Raw genomic sequence first — 20,177 nt, forward strand, 5'->3', positions numbered from 1 at the left:
GTTGGTGTCTATTAAAGTCCATTAAAATGAGAAAAATCCTGCAATGTTTTCTTCAAAAAACATAATTTCTTCTCAACTGAACAAAGAAAGACATCAACATTTTGGATGACATGGTGGTGAGTAAATTATCTGGATTTTTCTTTTAAGAAAATTGAATATTCCTTTAACTTATTTTTAGACTATACTACTACTACTACTTTGGATAGATGCCAACTTTTTTAATTTTACAGAGCATAAGAAAAGAGCTTGTGAGTTTAGGAGAAAAAAAGACATGGAGAGAGAAGATTAATGTGATTTAAACAGAGTAATAGAGTAAAACTGCTAAGGACTGTTGATATCTTGGAGTCGGTCACCTGTAGTTATCTTGAATCCACATCAAGATGTCATACATCCGCTCTCTGCAGACAGGTGAAGGATGAGACACAAACGCGATGACTGCTCCCAGAAGCTCCTTTAGCTCTTCTGGCTTCAGACAAGCCAGGATCTTATGTATGATGTCTAGACAAACACGCTGCCTGGATTCATCTCTGAAGGACAACATGTGAACATTAAAATATTTACCACCAGATTATATGTGAAAACACGACACACGTTAACATAATCATCCAAGCAAAAATGTCAGGGTTTACCATTTAGTGCCTGCAGGTTGAAAGTTTTGAAGCAAGTGTATATTTTAAGACAGCTATTTAATCTTTACTTTTAACTTTCAATTCGTGGAAAGTTGATCATTATTAAAAAAGTGTCTAGCTTGACATCAGGCAACATGGTAAAAACTCAAACACAGTCTGCACATGGAAAACAAATAATGTTAGATAAAAGAAGTTAATCTAGTATCAGGAGAGTGAGCTGTAGTGGTGTACTGTTACAAATGTGTGACCTGTGACTCATGATCTGTGACAGGCCTTTGGTCTTGAGGTGAAGGTAGATTTCAGGAATGACATCAGCACGACTGAGAACACATTCTAGGCAATGCGTCTTCAACACACCATGCAGCTTTGGCAGCAGAAAAAATACAGGATTCACAAAGCTATATAAAGGAAATATAAAGACATTACTGACTCACATATGCTTTTGATTGTGTAAAAACTTAATGGAAAGAATTTTATCTTACTGATCCACCAGCGGTGGGAAGTGTTTGGACACTTTGCACAGGCCAATGATGAATTTGTCATCCAGCTCCTTCTTCCTCAATTCTGTGAGCTTAGTAATAGTGATATTCAGTAAGGGCCCTTCACTTAGCTGTATGAAGAAATACAAAACATATTGTTCTGTAAGTTGCCTTACCCAAGACATCCTTCACAACATTGAACTTTTAAGGGCAATTTCCCAGACAGAGTTTCGGTTAAGCCAGGACTAGGCCTTAGTTAAGATGTTTAAGCATCTTTTATAAACATGCCTTAGACATTTTTTTTTACTAGAGTGTATCGTGAGACAACGGCAATGGCACATTTTAAGATCTGTCAGTGCAAGTTATTTTTTAGTTGAGACAGCTCAAATATGCTTCTAAGTCTAGGACTAGCCTTAAGCCTGTCTGTGAAACTGGGGGTAGGACATTTAAGTCATTTTAACAAACAAATCTCACATAAAAACACTACAAGTGTGCATCTTGAAGACAAAACAATGGCACTTACAGTACTGTGCAAAAGTCTTAAGCCACCATGCTACCATTAGATTTGTTGTTTTTGGAATTGTAGTGTGATCATATGTAATTATTTCTTAGTGTCTTTATTAGAATACAACCAGAAAATACAGAAAATGTGTATGTAGTATTAAAAACAGTATAAAAGTGCTGAAGTGTCAAGTATTTAGCGTAAACTCCCCTTTCAATTGAGCAATAGCAGGCAGCTGCAAGATCTCTTAAACCTAAATGAAATTAAATCCTAATTTCTAATTCTAATCAGAAGACTCCTCAAAAAAGCTCAAGATGAGTTTAGTGCCAAGAGAGGTCACACTAAATACTGACTGATGCCTGAAGACGACGTTTTGTCTAAAATTTTAAATTGTTTGGTTTTTAATTATGTGTACATATTTCCTGTATTTTCTGTTTGTATCTTAAAAAATGTGAAAAATAAATATACGGATAGACATTAAAACTTTGCTAAAACAACAAAGCTGGTGATGGTGGCCTAAGACTTTTGCACAGTACTGTATATATATTTATTAAGATACGTCAGGGCAAGACGTTTTTAAATTAAAGCAGTTTAAACATGCATTATAGTCTGAGACTGGGATAAGTCGTGTCTGGGAAATCTCCCCTTAAACTTATACAATTACTACAAAAAGAAAAGAATTTGGCAAACACCATTATGAAACATAGATTTTCTCTTTCAGTTAAGTAGTTCAGGATTAACCCGATGATCTCAGCAGCCGCTGAATACACCTCTTTATATCTGATGAATGATAGGTTGTTGGCTAGAGAATGAAAGTATCTGTAACATTTGTGACAAAAAAAACTATATTAGCATTAGTGTCGTTGGGCAAAATATCAATGTTTTTTCAGAATAAATAACTGGAGCACATTGTGCCCTAATGTGACCTGTCGTGATCAATGCCACTGGCAGCGTCATAAGGTGGAAGGTTATTGGCCATCACAATGCCTAAGAGCTGAAGTCCAACAGAGTTATCTTTGCTGTTGGGGTCGGTTCCAGCAAAGCGCTCGTATATCAAACTGTAAAAAGAAAAGCAATAGTTTTAGTCCGATTTCATAATACATCCAAATCCAGAATTATAAATCACTCTGAATATTCTTTACTCTTTAGTCTAGCATTACATGGGAAATGTTTTATGGTGATATGAGTAAAAATGAATCATATTACAAATGATCCTGCTAATAATAGTAAGTTATCATAACATAATTCCGTCTTATCAGTCCAATTTATGTTAAGCATATTTAAAAACAATGTTTTTCTTACTCATAGGGTACTGTGAGGCAGTCTTTCCAGCATTCTACAACTGTGCGGATAATCTCCAAATTGTGGCGAAACACGGGCCGTTTGGAATGAAAACAGTTCTTCATCAAAAACCCAAGCAGCCTATTGGCCAAAATCTCATCTCTAGTGTTACCCTAAACAGCGAGCGATAGAGGGAAGATGTATAGCAAATGCAACTCTCAAAGATATTTCCATTCATTTTATATAACAGACATCTACACACATGATAGTAAATGCAATGACAAAAACATATTTGGTACCTTTGGTGTGGCAACACTGCTCCAGGAGAGAACAGTCACCACAATGTCCACCACCATAAAGTGAATGCCTTCTCCTCCATTGCTACTGGAAACTACCAACTGTATCAGTGCGCCCAACCAATGCTTAGCATATGGACGAAAAATCTGCATACGAAAGACGTACATAAATAAAAACAATACAGTAAATACTGTATATTGCATATCAACAGAAAAGATAAACAGAGAAGAAAGCAATACCTCTTCAGTATTGATGATCAGCTTGGCAATGAAGAGTCTAATATTCAGTGGGGTGGAAGGATTGTTCAGCTTCCCTTGCAGGAACTTCATCCAGGGAGGAAGATCGCTAGGTGTTACACCCTACAAAAAACCACAGCATAGACCATCAGCAGTGTTAACACACACAAAACCTTGAAAATAAATGGTCACAAGGCACTGTGTGGACACCGACCTCCTCTACTATGGGGGTGATGTTGTTCCTCTGCATGTGACGCAGCAGTGCGGTCATATTAGCCATACATTCATGCTGGTTTAACTCATCCATCTCCAACTCAACAGTCTCGTCCTGAGACAAGACCTCCTTACGTTCCTAAAAACACAGATGCTTAATAACAGAGAACTTAAGACTCAAATGTAAAGATTTAAAAAGGTTTATGATATGATATACAGCTGCAACACTTAAAAACAGCAATGCCTTTTACTTTGCAAAAATAAAAGACATACTCGAGTCCTGACAGAGCTGCTTTCTCCTGAAGGGTTCTGGGAGTTGTAGGAGAAGCTCTGAACTCCAGTGGAGAAGTCAAACTGACTCATCTCTTCACTGAGACTGCTGTCGGCCATGTACGACTGTGAGGAGAGATATACAGGAGCATCTAAAGGACAAAGAGATAAGGCTGAGAAGTTTGTACAAAAATGTTACAATGGAATATTTTCATAATTATTTATCATATTATAGGCATCTCACCTCCATCTTCTCCAGTCACTGCTTTTCTGATCATAACATATTTCTTCTTCCTCTCAATGGGGACCTGTAAATGCAAATAATGAATAATTAAACAGATAATTATAATGATTTATACTACGGGTCCGCTGAATGCTTGAATCTGATTGGCTGATGAATGTTCCGACGTGTGCAATTATTTTCTGGGAAACGCACGGTGCACGTAGTTCCAGGCAGCTCTCTTGACCGCATTACAGTTCCATATCACTTCGCATAGTTAACTGTAATAACGGACTAAGAAAACAACATGACAGATGGTTTTCTGAGGAAATAAAAGCGCTGTTTAGAGATGCACAGAGGTAGCCTCATTCACACAATCTCTCTCTCTCTCGCCCGCCCTCTCTCTCACTCTCTTTCTTTCTTTCTCTCTCTGTGTCCTTGTTTTTTGCTATAACTTTTTTAATTTTTGAGATATTGACCTGAATCTTTCAGGATAAGCTGTTTGCCAGATCCTCTAAATACTACTTCTGAAAAGTCAGATATATAAAAAAACAAACCACTAATTACAACAAATAACACTACTTATTCAGAATATCACTAATAACCCCAAGATTGGCTCCAAGATCTCATTTGTTTTTAACCAAAGGGTTTTGAATCTAAATTCCTTTACAAATTGTAGATTTAAATAAATGTATTCATAACTATTTTATTGTTTTACATTCACATTACATTTCACACACATTCTAATATATACAGACATCTACTACATGGCTATACGGCTGCTTCACATTCTTTGTCCATTCAAGCAGATTTTGATGGAGGTAAAACTCCCGTGGTCGTCATTCAAATGTATTAAAATTTCATTCACTTGTAGTTAAGCAATTAAACTAAATGTCTATTACAATTTCAAGAATGTCTTTACTCAATTTTAGCAAAAAAAACCCGATGATTTTACAAACAACAGACTTAGGCGAGCTCGCACGGCCAGTAGTTAAACATGAAAGGCGAAGACTGAAAACGAGAAGGTACCTACCTATGGTTCTTCCGGTGATGTTAACAATAAAAACTCAGAAATTTCGCCATCAAGAAACCAACAGAAGCATTATTTTCAACAACACCGCGCGCCGCCTGAGGAAATCTTGAGTTTCGTTGAGCGGAACAAAAAGTCAGCCGCAACAGCGGAGTTAGCAACATACCTAGTAGTATAGACTGTTAGGTCGGGCTCACATGCGGTGAAAATACCTTGTCAAAAATAACAAATGTTTTGGGTTCCTATGTAATCTACGTGTTATTTATTTTTCTTGTTATATAAATAAACTACTTTAAAAGGACTATTTATTCTTCGCAGAGTTTACCAGAAGTTACATAATGACCACGAAAGCCGCTTATTTATGTTGTTACTGCTGAAACCGTCTATAAGCAGAATAATTGACTTCGGGCCGTTGAATTATTTTTCTAATAATTCAACGGCCCATCGTCAATTATTCCATACATGATAAATGTTGTTTACTTTTATATTTTAGTTCTATAAAAAAACGATATCGAAAAGTTTCAGACATGAAGGGAAAAGATCCCGTGCTGTTATCATCACTACTTATGAAACATGGCTTATCCAAACAAATTAAGAGGACTGGAACTGGTTTTAAAAACATTATGCTACACAAAACACAGTAAATGTAATAAGTTTAAAAGCTTTACTTACATCAATCTCTATAGGAAAATTGTACACCCTTTGTGCATCAATGAGGTTGTCAAATATGAGTTGATTCTGGATGAGAAACAAACCAAAATTCACTTACAAACTTTACAAAAAAGTTACACTTCTTTCAAGATAGAGCAGGATGCTTTGACATTAACTTCTCAGTAAGAATGATTGACAGCTTTAAGCTACATGGTGACAAAAAAAGTTAATCCACTTAACTTATACATTTGTAATAAATAAAAATATCTTGCATCACGAACACTGCTTGTTTTAAATATTCAGCAATACATATTGAGTGTTTCTGTGCAGTTTCAGAAAATGGAGTGAATATTTACCTTCTCAGGTTTCTCAGTGAATAGGAAACCCTGATAAAACTTAGTCTCATTGAAGCTGCAGCTGATGAGGGCAATGGTACAGTTATAAGCAGCACAGTGATATTGTCTCCTCAGCTCCAGGAGAACGGTCTCTCCGCTCATGTTCTCAGTGAAAGCCTCAAAACATGACCTGCCACATATCATGCTTTTGCATTACAAGGTTTGTTTGTCTCAGATATCAAGTTTAAATTCAATTTACCATATGCATGGAAAGTTTACATTTCAAAGTCATTAACACAGCTCCGTCTCTCAGTGTTTCTTCTAAGCAAAATTCAATTCAACCATCACTTTGAACCTTTTTGAAGGCAGCCAGTTTGGAATAACATCCCATAGCTGACAGTTCAATAAAACTGCATACAGTAGGTTGCGATACATTTTTAGGGTTCCCACACCTTGGTTAACTTCAAATTCAAGGACCTTTTAAGGACTTTCCAGGTCCAATACAATCAAATCCAAGCACTTAATGTGGGGACACATTTCAAGTGACAGCAAGGTTACATTGTGCTACCTTGTAAGATACATTGTTACAGTTTTCATGTGTCAAACACGCATTTTGGTATGAATAAAAATTTGCATACAGGAGATATAAGCATTTAAAACTAACAGTTTAACACGTTCTCTAAAAAGTATTTATGTCGTCATCCTACACTACACAGGGAATAATAAGGATTTTTTTCCAAAGAAATAGATGTTTCTTGCACAACATAGATTTAAGCACTTTCAATGACCTATATCTATTTATGTTTCTTTTTAAAACTTTCCAGGGCCTTGAATATTTCCCCCCAGATTCACAAACTTTCAAGGATGTCAAGGACCCGTGGGAACCCTGAATCTTTTATGGCTTTGAAACAGCATAAAATTTTGTGAATTATCAAAACTTTACAAAATTTACAAAAAAATGTACAAAAACTTTACATACTTGAGGAGGCTCTTGGAAAGCTCATTGCCTTCAGCGTTAGCTGTACCACAGAAGGTCTGGTTAATAACTGAGTTTTTAGAGTAGACTTCCTCCTTCGGCAGCCGAGAGTATAACATCTCCATCAGCTTATAACAGCCCATCTTCATCATAATTTGACTTTCAAACGCTGACTCAACAGACTAAAATACAGGAGAACACACAAGTATTACGTATGAATAAAAGAATGACAATATGTTTCGCTTTTAGAAACTATACAAGTTCATCATCATGATGCTTTAAACTTTTCTGAACAGATATAGACGGTTTCATCGGACACACGAGGGTTGTCTCGTTAACTAAAATCTCTGGAACAAATACCTAATGTTTTGGTTTCCTAAAGAAAGCGAGACAGAGATCATGGATCACCACTATGTGAAGGGAGGTTTGGCAGCCGCTCTGTAATTTACATGGTATACATTATTATATAGTACACATTTTACACAGTAACGTTAGCTCTGTGTTGTTTCTGATACACTTTAGCTATGAATTGAACTACTAGGTAATCTACTTCTTGTTAATTTTGCTTGTTATCAAAAAATAAACTACACTATTGATTCTTTGTGGAAGTTATGTTTGTTCCACGAAAGCTGTTTGTTAATTTGGTTACCGCTGAAAATCTGAGTGGATCATTGCAGATATAAACATTTGAACCACTTTACTCACCTTGGTGAAGCGTGTTTGAAGAGTAGTCATAATTTCGGCAATATTAGTGATAAAGAACTGAGACAGTGCTGGAGGGCTGCAATGACTGGCCATTGGCAGCAGGACTCTGTCTATTAGACCCATAAGCATTGAATTTGATGGAACATCTTTAGCTTGAAATGATTGGTAGACAGAGTTGAGGAGAAGAACTTTTCTTTCCAACACAGACCTGAAAACACAAATAAAAGAGATTTATTTAAAGTGTTCTTGGTGGCATTTTTTATTTTATATACAAAATTATTTAAATTAGGTACAACGTTAAATTTCAATAATGTCATGTATGAAGCAACAAATCATTTATCTAAGTAACTGCAAACAGACAAATAAACAGGCTTTTGAACTTACTGGTGAGCAATTTTTTGAAAGCAAGCCTGAAAGAGATCCTCCATGATATGTTTTTTGTCCCTGCACAAAACTCTAGCCATCAGCTTTAGTAACACAGGACTCTGAGAAAGCTGCAGGGCCTCCAAAAACTGGTGACAACAAAATGATTAGTAAGTAATCAAATAAGCATCCAGATTTTTTAAAATAATGAAAAAAATACATCTATTTCAGTTGGTCGAAGTGTTAATATTTCAGCAAAAGGTCACAGTTCAGTAACACAATGCTGTAAAAATCCAAGTCACTGGCACAGTCCTCAAAAGCATCTCACTTTGCGGATGCAGTCCATGTAGTTGTTGCACTGAAGTGAGCCGCGAGGGAATTCATCTGACTGCATAGGGAAATGTGCAGCCACCAGCGCCTCCAGAGCCCTCCTGAGCTCCTCCAGTGGCATGCTGGGTAATGAAGTAAAGAAGGGCAGCATAACCAGAGCCTGGCTCTAATAAGAAAGAGATATATATACAAAACAAAATGCATGAGCCTTTTAGCATGTACTAGATTTTGCTGTCATTTCTACTTCATTATAGCCCTATTGTCAGTATAAATTCTCAGGTTGACCATCTGCATTTTTTTTTTGTAACATATTATAAAAAAGATTACCTTTAGATTTAAAGGAAGAGCTACATCTGTGATAAGAGCGGTGAAGGTGGTGAATACTGTATTAAATGCTGGATGATCAGTATTGGAGCAAACTGACGAGTCAATCTGAAAAACAATTACACCATATTGGTAGCTTATACAATGGTAAGAAGATAAAAGAAAGTCTGCACTGAGCATGTGGTACCTGAAGAACTTTGGCAAGCAAAGACAGGACAGAGGTTTTGCTTTTTGGTGATGCTGAAGGACCTTCCCACCAAGGCCTGAGTAAGTCCCACCCTTTCAGCACCTGTTCAGCCAATCTTGATCCTTGAGATTTTCTGACAGAGCGCTCACGAAAACTATGATCCAACATGCCGTTGAGTAAAACACTAACCTAAAAGACAGCCACATAAGACATTTTTTTTAGCACTGGAACATTTTTACTAGCCTAATATTTTAATTCAACAATTCAAACAAATTCAGACATAACCAGCTGGAGGATATTTTTAAACTAATGTGTATTTTCTATCACATTGCATGTGAAATGCAGGTTTTTTTGATGCCTCACCATGCTTGAATTCTGATTGGCTGCTGTTAACAGAATCGGTACGGTGCGATCTAGACTACAGAGCAACTCTGCATTGATAGATGTCTGGAAGAGACTGTAGAAAAATTCCCCATGAGAGAAGCTGAGGAAGTGAGGATTCAGACTGCCGGAGAGAGGAACGGAGAGCGTGATGGTGTTCAGCAGAAGACCAACCATGTCTTCACTCTGGGTTATTCAGGACCCACAAGAGAAAAAAGACAACTTGTATAAGGTGGTGCACACAGACACATTGTATGATTTTGTCATACCTTACATTAGTTTACTACAGACTACTTGCCTGATCACCCAAAGTGAAGGCCAGCTGCAGAAGTCTGTCAGCCAACTTCCTGCTGCCAACATCCATGGACGGTAGAGACTTTCTGTCACTTCCAGGTGCAATGCTTTTATACACACTAGTGAGAAGTTTGGATCCAAGAGAGTGACCGTAACCAGGATCCTGCATGGGACACAATCTTATTTTATTACTGCATGCGTAAAATGTATAGCTTGAATGCACTGTAATTCACTTTGGATAAAAACAATTGTTAATGTCAGTACTCAATGCCTCAAACTGAACAAGACCAAAATGTACCTGACTGTGCAAGACTGAGTTGAGCAGCCCAGACTGATGAAGCTGCTTACAGGCTGAGAGCAATAGATGTATATCAGCGTGACTTTCTGTGGTGTTTGGCTCATATAGATCAACATCACACAACTTCTCAACACTGTCAAGAAAACAAGAATAGTCAACAAAGAAAAATATCACTTATAAACCCTATACTGCACCCAGAGGAAAAACACAGACCCCTGTGTGGTAATTCTCTTCTTTATGCCGCATTCAAGTTCTGTCTTGTAAGGTGTCGATGCCAAAGCTTTCAGCAGAGGAATGCAGACCTCTGGCAGCTGACTCATGACCTCCAGATCGGCCATGTTGAACCCAATGGATGAGGGGTCGCACACTGTCAGCGCCACCAGTGCGAAGAAAGAGGAGTTGAAAACGTCCTGCTCCATAAACTAAGGAAGTAAGCAAAGAAGTCTGTCTTGGTTCATTCCGAACACATCTGAAATGTTTCTTCTTCCAAATTGCCCCAAAAACACATAAAAAAAATGTAGGAGAACCCTAACTTACCTTCCAGAGGTCCTGTGGACATTTCTGCAGTACCATGGTGGTGAACTCTAGCAGTCGTACGATGATGGAGCACTTGCTGTAGTTGTACTGCTCCGTTTCTCGTGGGCTGAAGTGTGGCTGAACTACATTGCCCGCTTTGAAGCAAGCGCTGGCAGCCTTTACATCCTGCATGGACAACTCTATCAAGAAAAAACGGATGGCTGGCAAAAAGCTGGACTTGTCGCCAGTACCTGGATGAGGAGGAGATAAAAGGATGCCATCAGCACCATTTAAGAGAAGATGTGGTCGCTAAACATAAATGTTTAGGAAGTGGTTTAGGAAGTAGGGGTAAGGGTACTTTGTATTTTGATGGTGGTTTTTCTCAGCTTTAGGCATTATATCATGCTTTACATTTACTCACCCAGAATCTTTTGGGGCTGAATACAGCGCATACTTGTGAAGGTATTGTAGCCGTCAAGAGCAGCCAGTAGAAGATCCATCCATTGCAAGGTGGCTTTGATGCTAAAGGGGGCTTCAACCTCTCTCAAGGTAGGCTGAGAAAGTAAACCACCTCCTTCCAAGCATGAAATGAGAAACCCTGATCCATGCTGCTTCAACTGTTGATCCAGCCAAACTACAGGAGATGTATGACCTAATGAAAAAAGAAGAGTAAAAGTTTAACAAAAAAAAGTGTATATTTACAAAGAAGGAAAAGGGTTTGTGTCTTGTTATTGGTAATGGTTAACTCTTTTCCCACGATTGACGAGTTATCTTGTCAATTAAGAGAAAACATTTGCACAATGTTAATCTGCAATACCGATTATCCACTATATGGTGCACTTACCCAATTTATGAAAAAAAGAAGCCAAAACATTATTTACTCTTTTTAAACTCTGTGTGTTTCGATAATCGTTCTGAATTGATCTCTAACAAAATTCACAAAAACGCAATTACTTCAGCTTTTTGCAAAAAAAAATTTAGCAGAGAAAAAATATATAGATAGGATGGAACATTCTTTTCCTGTTTTGTTTGTTTGTTTGTTTGTTTGAAAGCAGACGGTCTGTTCTTACATTTGATATATTTGTATGTTTATATATATTTTGAAGAAAATTTTCTTTTTGTGAAACTTTTGTGAAAATCACAAAAAATGCTGGCAGATAACTTTTTAAAAAATGGCTGGCGGGGAATGAGTTAAATTGGCAGTGAAAGCATCAGAGGTTAACGGCTTGAACTACATCCATGCAAAAATTCAAAGTAATTTCAAACACATTTTTTATGACAAACCTTTCTTGGAAATGTAATGATCCTAAAATGCAGTACATGGAAATATTTCAAAAATTTGTTGAAAATTGATTTGCATTTTTAGAAGCTAAACATAACATCAAGAAATCTGTGTAGTGTTGTACATAACATGTCAGTGACCCAGAGTGCATTATGGCGACCTCCAAAGCTTAAAATGTATGTACTTAGAGTATTACATGTTGAGATTTTTTTGATGTTATCAATAAAAACATTTAGGGTCAGTTTTCCCAGACAGGGTTCAGATTAATCCAGGACTAGGATTTAGTTTTTTTAGGACATGTAGGTTGTTTTTACAAATAGCTTGCAAATAATTCACTCATTACTGATGTGCATTGTAAGAAGAAAAAAAATGGCACTGATATATGTTAGGATATGTCAGTGCAAGAAGTTTTTAAATTAAGGCAGCTTAAACATGCACCTTAGTCTGAGACTAGGATAAACCCTGTCTGTGAAACTGCCCCTTAATGTGTTTCTATCAATGGATTTTAGCAGTAAAAGGCAAATATAAAGCATCAAAGCATACAAATCTTCATAGTCAATGCCCCCTTTAAAGAGAACTGAATATCTGTAATTTACAATTAAATGATTGATTTGCATTCATCTGTTGGTCACCTGGCAAAAGAGGAACAAACTCATAGAAGAGCTCCATGCTTTTGTGTCTACATTCAGTCTGTGGTCGTCCACACTGGGTCAGCAACCACATGACTACATCCGACAGGCAGACTGCTTGATCCGCAGGGAAACCTCTGAGGAAAAAGCCAAAAATACTAATTTACCACAAGACAGACACACACCTACCTTATAAAAGAAACCTTTTGATTTATGCCTGTGTACCTGGGTGTGCGTCTCTTTGCACTTTTATTGAGGGTATCTGCCTTGTGTTTGATGATTCTCTTCAGGTGGTCCAGAGCACTGCAACACTGTTGGACAGTTCCTGTGTAGACAAAAATACAATGACAGCCATGATTATACAGATAGAAACGTTGATGAAGAGAATATGTCTAGTTTCATACCGAGGGACTTCTCATCAAAGTGGGCCAGGGCCAGGCTCTCAACAAACACCACCAGCACCTCAAAGACAAATTGTTCCACCAAAGAGTTCTCTTCTCTGAAAAATAAAACATCATTTTGGATAAGCATTCACTCCATTAAAATGCTTACAATTTCTTGAAAGTTCTTCTGTTCACCACACACTAACCTAAAATGCCTGTACATGCTGTTGAAGGCAAGTGCTGCCCCGAGCCTTTTGAAGACATTGGGATGCAAAGCCAAGCTGTAGATGCGCTTAAAGAGAGATTTTATGTTAGCTGGACTATTTTCCTGCTGTTTGGGTGTAGTCTGTTTGATTGACCACTTGACAAATTCTTGGATACAGGTGCCACTGAAGTCTCTGAGGGTGCTGTCTAATGGATCCACCATTCCATCCTGTTCAACCAAAACATTTGAAGTTACCTTTAAACATCACACGAGATTGTTTCGCTAAATACAATCTATTAAGAAGATTTACTAACCAAAATGGCCTCTAGCACTGCTACGGTGTCCTGGCTCTCAAACTTTCTGTTGTTGGTAAACCAGTGGATAAGCTGCATCACAAGAGGCTCAAAGAGCTGCCTCGTCACCTGAAAAAGTGTTCATGGATGCACAGCAAAATTATGACGGGAAAAAATATGAGAAAATTCACAAATCATAAAACAAAGAACTCTTTGTATTTACCAGCTTAAATACTTTTACACATTTCTCACAAAAAACAGTATATACTGTAGTATATCATAAGAAATTGCTTTACCCTCCCAAGACCCGTATGTGGACACTCCAGGTCTTGGAAGGTTATACAGTATAAAACAGTATAATAAATGTAAAACATCAGATAGAAGATGTTAAGGTAAAAAACCTGGTCGACGTCACAGGCCAGGCGTAGAAGAACAGGAAAAACTCTTCTGTGTAGGTTGTACATGGGAGGAGCAGACTTTTCATCTTCTGTCATCTGGGCTCCTTTACCCACCATGTATATTACCAGACTGTGCAGAAGCTCACATGCTGCCACCTACACACATTCACAGAGACATGCACATTAGCATGTGATCCATATGTTAATAAGTAGAATGCGGATGTTTTATACTGTATCAGATGGTATAAATGTGCTTACTTTCGTTTGTCTGTCACTGGAGGACAGTGCGAGTTCTGTGACACGTGGCAGGAAGGAGTCCAGGTAGATTACAGGCTTCATATCTTTGAAAGGCACAGCAAAACTCAGCCTCTTTTCACTGTCCCACGCTACAAAACGCTTCATCATGTCCTCGGCAGACACAGCTGGAAATGTGCAAAGATAACTTAGAATAAAGCTTAAAAAAGCATGCACACTTCTAATACTTGAGCAGCACTTTCTAAAATTATCAAAACATAAAAATCATGAAATAAAAGCATAAATTTAAATTTGCAAATTGAGCAATGTAGTAAGAAAAACAAAGTTAATAGTCTAAAAATGCACAAATTTGGCATTGGAAAAAAGTACCCGTCACAAGGCTCCTGTTAAGCTGTCCTCCCAAACGTCCAAGCAGATGCACCACCCTGCGTCTCACAGCAGCAATAGGAGACTCATCGCCCTAACGGAGACCAAAGTGACTTTCAAAGTATTCAATAACCCTCATTATGACCAGGTTTAAATACAAGTGGAGGTAAAACATTATATTTCTGAGAATCAGTTGGAATTAGCTAAACAGACAAAAACACACAAACGAATTACCACTGGCAAGTATTTTGTTTTCTTTAGAAGTCTCATCATAACTTGGCCGTATCCTTTAGAACTGCCCGTTGACAGAAATGTCACTTCCATTTTGTTGTCATCTTTTTCTAAATCGAGGAGATTAAAAAACAATCCAATAAAAATAAAGTGCTGATTTCCACTACTGTGGAAATTATATATTATTTAAGTTACAATAAACTGACCAGAGGTACTGGTTGTTTTGAGGTAGCCGTCTAAATGCGGAAGTATATCAGCGTAGTGCGGCTGCATGATGGATGTGGGAATGTGAGAGGACCAGGATTCCAGAGCGTCCAGTGCTGCTGTGGCTAATGGAGGATGACTCAAACCCAACCGCAGAGCCGCCTTTAACCAAACACATACAAAGAAGAGTCGCAATGATTTTTGTGTCTGATTACACAAATCTAAAGTAACTCCTCATAACTGTACACTTTTTGATAATAACCTGCAGAGGTGAAATATATGCTTTCATATCCAAAGCAACCATGTCAGGATGAAGAGAGAGGATGAACATCAGGCAAGCAGCTAGCAGCTCATCCTTATACTGTTTCACACGTACACAAACCTTGGAGGAGAAAGAAGCAGCATTTTCAATAACAAAGAAAATTGAACTATTTAAAGTGTAGTGCAGTTTATAGTCGTGCGTAGGTTCTATGCCGTAGGTTATGCATAGCCTGATGTGCACCTCACCAAAATTTTAACAAAGCATCCGTCCTACGCAGACCGCAAGCGCTGTGATTGGTCCACTAGAACCCCTCCTGTCAAGTAAAAAAAATCTGTGAAACATTTCTTCATAGGCATTTCTGCTTACGATGGTAACAACAAAGATGGGCCAGGTTGAGGAGTGATTTAACCCAAACTGCAATTGCATGTCGGCGCAGAAGTATATATGAAAAACGACGCATAGTCTACTGCATTGAGGCTACACTGTAAGACCTACGCATAACTATAATGAACCCTTTAAAGGTCCACTGTGTAGGTTTTAGCAGCATCTAGTGGTGAGATTGTGAATTGCAACCAACGGCCCAGTCTACAGCTCACCCCTCCCTTTCAAAACGCATAAAGAAGCAAAGTTAACTGCCACAGAACAAACATTTCGCCGTCTCAGACAACGTAGGGCTGAAACGTAGAGCAGTTTGTCCGTTTTTGGCTACTGTAGAAACATGATGGACACATTCATGTAAGGGGACCCACGGTGTATGTAGATAAAAAACGACTTATTCTAAGGTAATAAAAACAACATTTCATTGTGTAAGGTCTTTATACACCACTGATAATATAGTTATGTATATTCAATTACATTTCTATCAATAGATCCTTTTAAAAGTTACATAGTGCACCTTTAAGTATCAAATTAAATGAGTGGCAATAACAAAAAAAGTGTAAAAAGTTACACCTCCTTTCCAAACTTTGCAAGAAGTGAAAAACAGGCCTTTTCCATTGAGGAGCCACCTTTATGTCCTTCCTTTAAGCCCTGTAAACAAAAGATACAGAATCTTTAATGTACTTTATAAATGCATTAAATATCCAATATGTGTCCGTATATTACCTCAAAATAGTGTGCTTTCTTGGCAATGCCCATGGAAAGGGAAAGGAGCTTATAAAATCCGCTGACCAGTGGAAAGCGTATTGACTGCAGAATGAGCTCATGACACAGAGGATGCATCCACTGGGTAAAATACTCTGGATTTCTTGAAGGCAATAATTCACTATAAAGAGGACAACAGGAGCATAAATTCCTTAAAGTGCTCATTTGGAATTCTGATATTTTACTAACAATATGCCAAGAAAAAGCTTTATGACACCTGCAAAAGTCTACCAAGTTGACAAAGGCAATGAAGTCTTTAGGTTTGTTGGGCATCAAGTTTGCTGTGGGATCAGATGAAGGCATAAATCCAGCACCTGCATCAGTCTGTGCCTGACAAAAAAAGATACTTCTTTGAATTAGGTTGTACTTCACTGCTTTAGCATGTTCTTTTCTCTACAATCAAAAGTGTCAAAATAAAAAGTGTCTACTGAAATACTGTAAGCACATTCCGAAAGGCAAAAGCCACAAAAATTAAGAGCTTTGGATGTAGCAAATACAGTACTTGCAACTGTTCACTGACATTGTCTATAAACTACAAAAAATGACATTTTAGATGTATATTATTGTCTTCCTGCTCTGTGTCTTTGACTATTTATCCTTTACACTCCATTTCAGGTATATCACCATAACAGTACCTCATCTCCAGTATTGACTTTCTGCACTGAAAGATCAAGTTTCTCTACAATCTTCATTATTGACTGCACCAGAGCATTATATAAGTGTTGGTTTAAGTCTCTCAGGTTGTAGTTCTTGGCAGCTGGAGCTAAATCCATGAATCCTGTATCCTTATAAAGACAGTAATGAAACCAGTTCTTATTATTTATTACAAATTGCTTAAGATAAAGAAAAATGCTGTCTCTATCATTAATGTAGAAAGAATATAAATACATGTACATAGAAGAAATTCTTACTTTAAGGTTCTCACAGTCTAGAAGCCCTTTGAAGAGTTCAAGGTAGTCCTTAGAAGAAGGAACTTTCCATTTCCCAGACCGAACCAAAGTGGAATTCTCCTCAGTTTGAGAATCACCAGAAGAAAAGCTCTGTTCCTATTTGAATGAACACATGGGTAAACACATTAGTGTGACATAGAATGATTGAACGGAGTATTTATCCTTGTTCTGTGATGTGACATGTAGACAACATTTTTTTTGTTTGGGTCTGTAATGCCTTAGAAGCTTCCTAAAATCCTAAAATCAGATAGCTCTATTAGGGTGGGGGATTTTAAACAAGTGGTTTTGCACCTATTTGGCTCCCTCTACTGGCTTAACTTGCAATCTCATTACTGATTGGCTGACTTTGCTGCCACTCAAAAAATTTAGCCAATTATCTTAAAGTGGAGGGGCAGTTAGACGCCTGTGATGTCATAAGCATCAGTTTTTCAGATTGGGCTGTTTTCTGGCTGACATTTCTAAAAGAGGAATTTCTATGAGACTGAGATGTTTAGCATGTTTTGCACTTTTTATATGTTTGTGAATGTGGGTAGACTACCATTATTCAACAAAGACAAGGTAAAAATGGTTTTTCATTCTCTGTCCCCTTTAAAGGCATTTTGAAATCATTAGATAACATACAGGATAGTAAAGCATTTGCATTTATAGCATAAACACTTACTTCTGACTGAAGAACTGGCTTAGAGCACACTCTGATCAAGCCTTGGTGAACTGTTTTGAAAAGAGAAAGAAAGTGTGACCACTGGTAAAACTTTAAATCGCCAAAAGACGAGGAGGCCTCCAGTTTAGTCTTACCCACAGAACTGGTGAAACTCCAGAGAACTGGACCTTGTACCGCCATAGCAACAAACACCTTGATTATGGAACGAGAGGTGGTGAACTGCATTCTGGTACTGTACTGAGGGAAGCTGTCCATCTGAACCACAAGGAGGCGTTCTAGCACAGGTGTGTAAACTTCAGGGATCTACAAACATGCATTAAAATAAAAAATGCATTGCAACATCTGTTTGTTTAAAACAGAGCAACTACAAAACCTTACCTCACATATAGCTCTAAAGCAGTGGTTCTGAAACTGGGGGCCAGGGCCCCAGGGGGGCCGCGAGATGGTGCCAGGGGGGCCCCAGTTTTATGAGATTTTATAAAATACATGAATTTATCATGAATTCTGTGTAATGAAACTAAATAAATATATGGCTACTAACCAACAGCACTACTTTGAATAATGTTATATGTTTTGTTTAATTCAAATGTTACATTTTAGAAGAAATTTGTCATAAATTTTCTTTGGGGGGGGCGCGAAGAAATGCACGGTACACAAGGGGGGCCACACGCTAAAAAAGTTTGAGAACCACCGCTCTAAAGGTACATTCACATTATGGGCTCTATCATACACCCGGCGCAACGTTAGTGTCTTTTGCTAGTTTCAACCCGGCACAATGAGCATTTTCACGTTTAGCGCCACGTTGTGTAAATTGCAAATGCATTTGCGCCCATGGGCGGCCTGGTCTGAAAACGAGGTGTGTTCAGGCGCATTGTTGGAGTGTTGCTATTTTGACGAAACAAAAATAGACTACGCCATTGACCAACAAAAACCTGGTCTAAAGTCTAAAGTCAATGGCGCAATATTGTTTTTGTTATTTAAAGAGCGCGTTAGTAATATGAGCCTATAAACAGGACGGCAACACGGGTTTGCTTAACACATACATGGATGTGCAGCAGCACAAAAATGCTTTTTAATATGAAAGATTAAAGGATTGAATGTAAAAGATTATTATTGAGTCTCTTGGACATAAATGAGGACTGATTATGAGACGTTAGAAGGCGCAAAGAGTAAATAAATGCTTTGCTTTAAACAAATGCATCTATTTTTAAATGTTTTTAAATGCTACCTTACGGATATATTGTATATGATGACTTTGTACCTGTGGATATGGTGGGAGGAGAAACATTTTTAAGTAATGCTTTAAAAAAAAAACATGGCGCTGTCCGAGTGCTGAAACGTCTCTCTGCACGTTTGTAAATTCTTTATCTCTTGTTTGTTACAAATAAAGTATTTTTAGAGTACAAACCTTTTCTTGCATATTTGCAAATATTTTATGAGATTACAATGGTTATGTAGGATATCAATACATTTACATCAATTAAAGGAGCATTTCACCCGTAGAAACATTAATCTTTAATGAAAGTGCCTCATATTTGTAGTCGAAATGTAACGTACATTTCGAATTTGGTGCCTATTTGACCGAGAAAAAGGGTGTTTGTAGTCTCACTCTCTCAAAAAAGATATAGGACTTCCTGCTTTCAATGATGCAAAATGATGATTTTTACATAATTGAAAGAAGGAAGTGCAACACTGAAATCAGTATTTCTCCTGTCTCAGGGGAAACTGAAGAAATGATGCACAACCATTCAAAAACATGACTGGCGTTCGAACTTTACGAAGCTTAATGCAAATGGGTGATGGTCCCTTTAAAAGCCTGCTATTTTTACTTCTATGTATCATAAAGATGTATCATACCCGATCAAGGTGAATTAGAACGCTTGCAATGGAGTCCAAGAAACTTGGCAGCTGGTAGACATTGTCATCATCCCGGTCTGACTCGGTCAGGTACATCTGCTTGCAACGCTGGATCAGCTCTGTATACATCAGCTCTACATCCTGAGGGCACACCACCTTACATGGCTAGAAGCAAACACACACAGAACACAATCACACAATCTACATTCATTTTATCCTGATATAAATAAATATGAATATACTGCAAAGTTGGTAATAATTTGGTGCAAGTAATACTAAAACAAGCTAAATATTTAGACAAAAGCTTTGGCCTTGCTAATATAAGACTACTATATTTTGGTATGCTAATGAGGGAGATACAAACCGCAGCAAAAAGCCCATATCCTCTGATAGCAATGGAGAGTTCTTTATTACTGGACTCCATGGTCCTGATGATAGCACAGAACTTTTGCATGAAGAACTTCAACTTGCTTTTGTGCATCTCAATGTTCTCTGCCACAAGAGTGGCAACCTTTGCAACAATAAGAGATAGAGTTTGATA

At 37.7% G+C, this 20,177-nt stretch overlaps 1 protein-coding gene across 1 annotated transcript in view; it reads right to left on the minus strand.

The window, feature by feature from the left end:
- prkdc (protein kinase, DNA-activated, catalytic subunit) overlaps window positions 1–20,177 on the minus strand; it is a 39,980-nt gene that overhangs the window by 16,284 nt on the left and 3,519 nt on the right. The window contains exons 11-55 of the mRNA XM_073859180.1: window positions 20,001–20,147; window positions 19,637–19,801; window positions 17,914–18,082; window positions 17,780–17,829; window positions 17,080–17,214; window positions 16,804–16,953; window positions 16,386–16,498; window positions 16,130–16,289; window positions 15,977–16,054; window positions 15,026–15,145; window positions 14,766–14,925; window positions 14,563–14,669; window positions 14,332–14,422; window positions 13,966–14,129; window positions 13,711–13,863; window positions 13,331–13,438; window positions 13,018–13,244; window positions 12,833–12,927; window positions 12,654–12,753; window positions 12,432–12,565; window positions 10,939–11,169; window positions 10,539–10,768; window positions 10,215–10,423; window positions 10,002–10,134; window positions 9,708–9,866; window positions 9,392–9,595; window positions 9,029–9,217; window positions 8,845–8,949; window positions 8,516–8,683; window positions 8,209–8,336; window positions 7,825–8,032; window positions 7,123–7,301; window positions 6,165–6,333; window positions 5,830–5,895; window positions 4,152–4,215; window positions 3,911–4,059; window positions 3,639–3,776; window positions 3,428–3,547; window positions 3,191–3,334; window positions 2,913–3,064; window positions 2,537–2,668; window positions 2,315–2,429; window positions 1,112–1,236; window positions 878–1,027; window positions 354–527 (exon numbers count right to left, since the gene is read on the minus strand). Of these exons, the coding sequence (XP_073715281.1) occupies window positions 354–527; window positions 878–1,027; window positions 1,112–1,236; window positions 2,315–2,429; window positions 2,537–2,668; window positions 2,913–3,064; window positions 3,191–3,334; window positions 3,428–3,547; window positions 3,639–3,776; window positions 3,911–4,059; window positions 4,152–4,215; window positions 5,830–5,895; window positions 6,165–6,333; window positions 7,123–7,301; window positions 7,825–8,032; window positions 8,209–8,336; window positions 8,516–8,683; window positions 8,845–8,949; window positions 9,029–9,217; window positions 9,392–9,595; window positions 9,708–9,866; window positions 10,002–10,134; window positions 10,215–10,423; window positions 10,539–10,768; window positions 10,939–11,169; window positions 12,432–12,565; window positions 12,654–12,753; window positions 12,833–12,927; window positions 13,018–13,244; window positions 13,331–13,438; window positions 13,711–13,863; window positions 13,966–14,129; window positions 14,332–14,422; window positions 14,563–14,669; window positions 14,766–14,925; window positions 15,026–15,145; window positions 15,977–16,054; window positions 16,130–16,289; window positions 16,386–16,498; window positions 16,804–16,953; window positions 17,080–17,214; window positions 17,780–17,829; window positions 17,914–18,082; window positions 19,637–19,801; window positions 20,001–20,147 (6,467 nt within the window). The remainder of the gene's footprint in view (window positions 1–353; window positions 528–877; window positions 1,028–1,111; window positions 1,237–2,314; window positions 2,430–2,536; window positions 2,669–2,912; window positions 3,065–3,190; window positions 3,335–3,427; window positions 3,548–3,638; window positions 3,777–3,910; window positions 4,060–4,151; window positions 4,216–5,829; window positions 5,896–6,164; window positions 6,334–7,122; window positions 7,302–7,824; window positions 8,033–8,208; window positions 8,337–8,515; window positions 8,684–8,844; window positions 8,950–9,028; window positions 9,218–9,391; window positions 9,596–9,707; window positions 9,867–10,001; window positions 10,135–10,214; window positions 10,424–10,538; window positions 10,769–10,938; window positions 11,170–12,431; window positions 12,566–12,653; window positions 12,754–12,832; window positions 12,928–13,017; window positions 13,245–13,330; window positions 13,439–13,710; window positions 13,864–13,965; window positions 14,130–14,331; window positions 14,423–14,562; window positions 14,670–14,765; window positions 14,926–15,025; window positions 15,146–15,976; window positions 16,055–16,129; window positions 16,290–16,385; window positions 16,499–16,803; window positions 16,954–17,079; window positions 17,215–17,779; window positions 17,830–17,913; window positions 18,083–19,636; window positions 19,802–20,000; window positions 20,148–20,177) is intronic.

The sequence above is a fragment of the Misgurnus anguillicaudatus genome, chromosome 21 (assembly GCF_027580225.2).
Source record: "Misgurnus anguillicaudatus chromosome 21, ASM2758022v2, whole genome shotgun sequence".
Classification (NCBI taxonomy): Eukaryota; Metazoa; Chordata; class Actinopteri; order Cypriniformes; family Cobitidae; genus Misgurnus; species Misgurnus anguillicaudatus.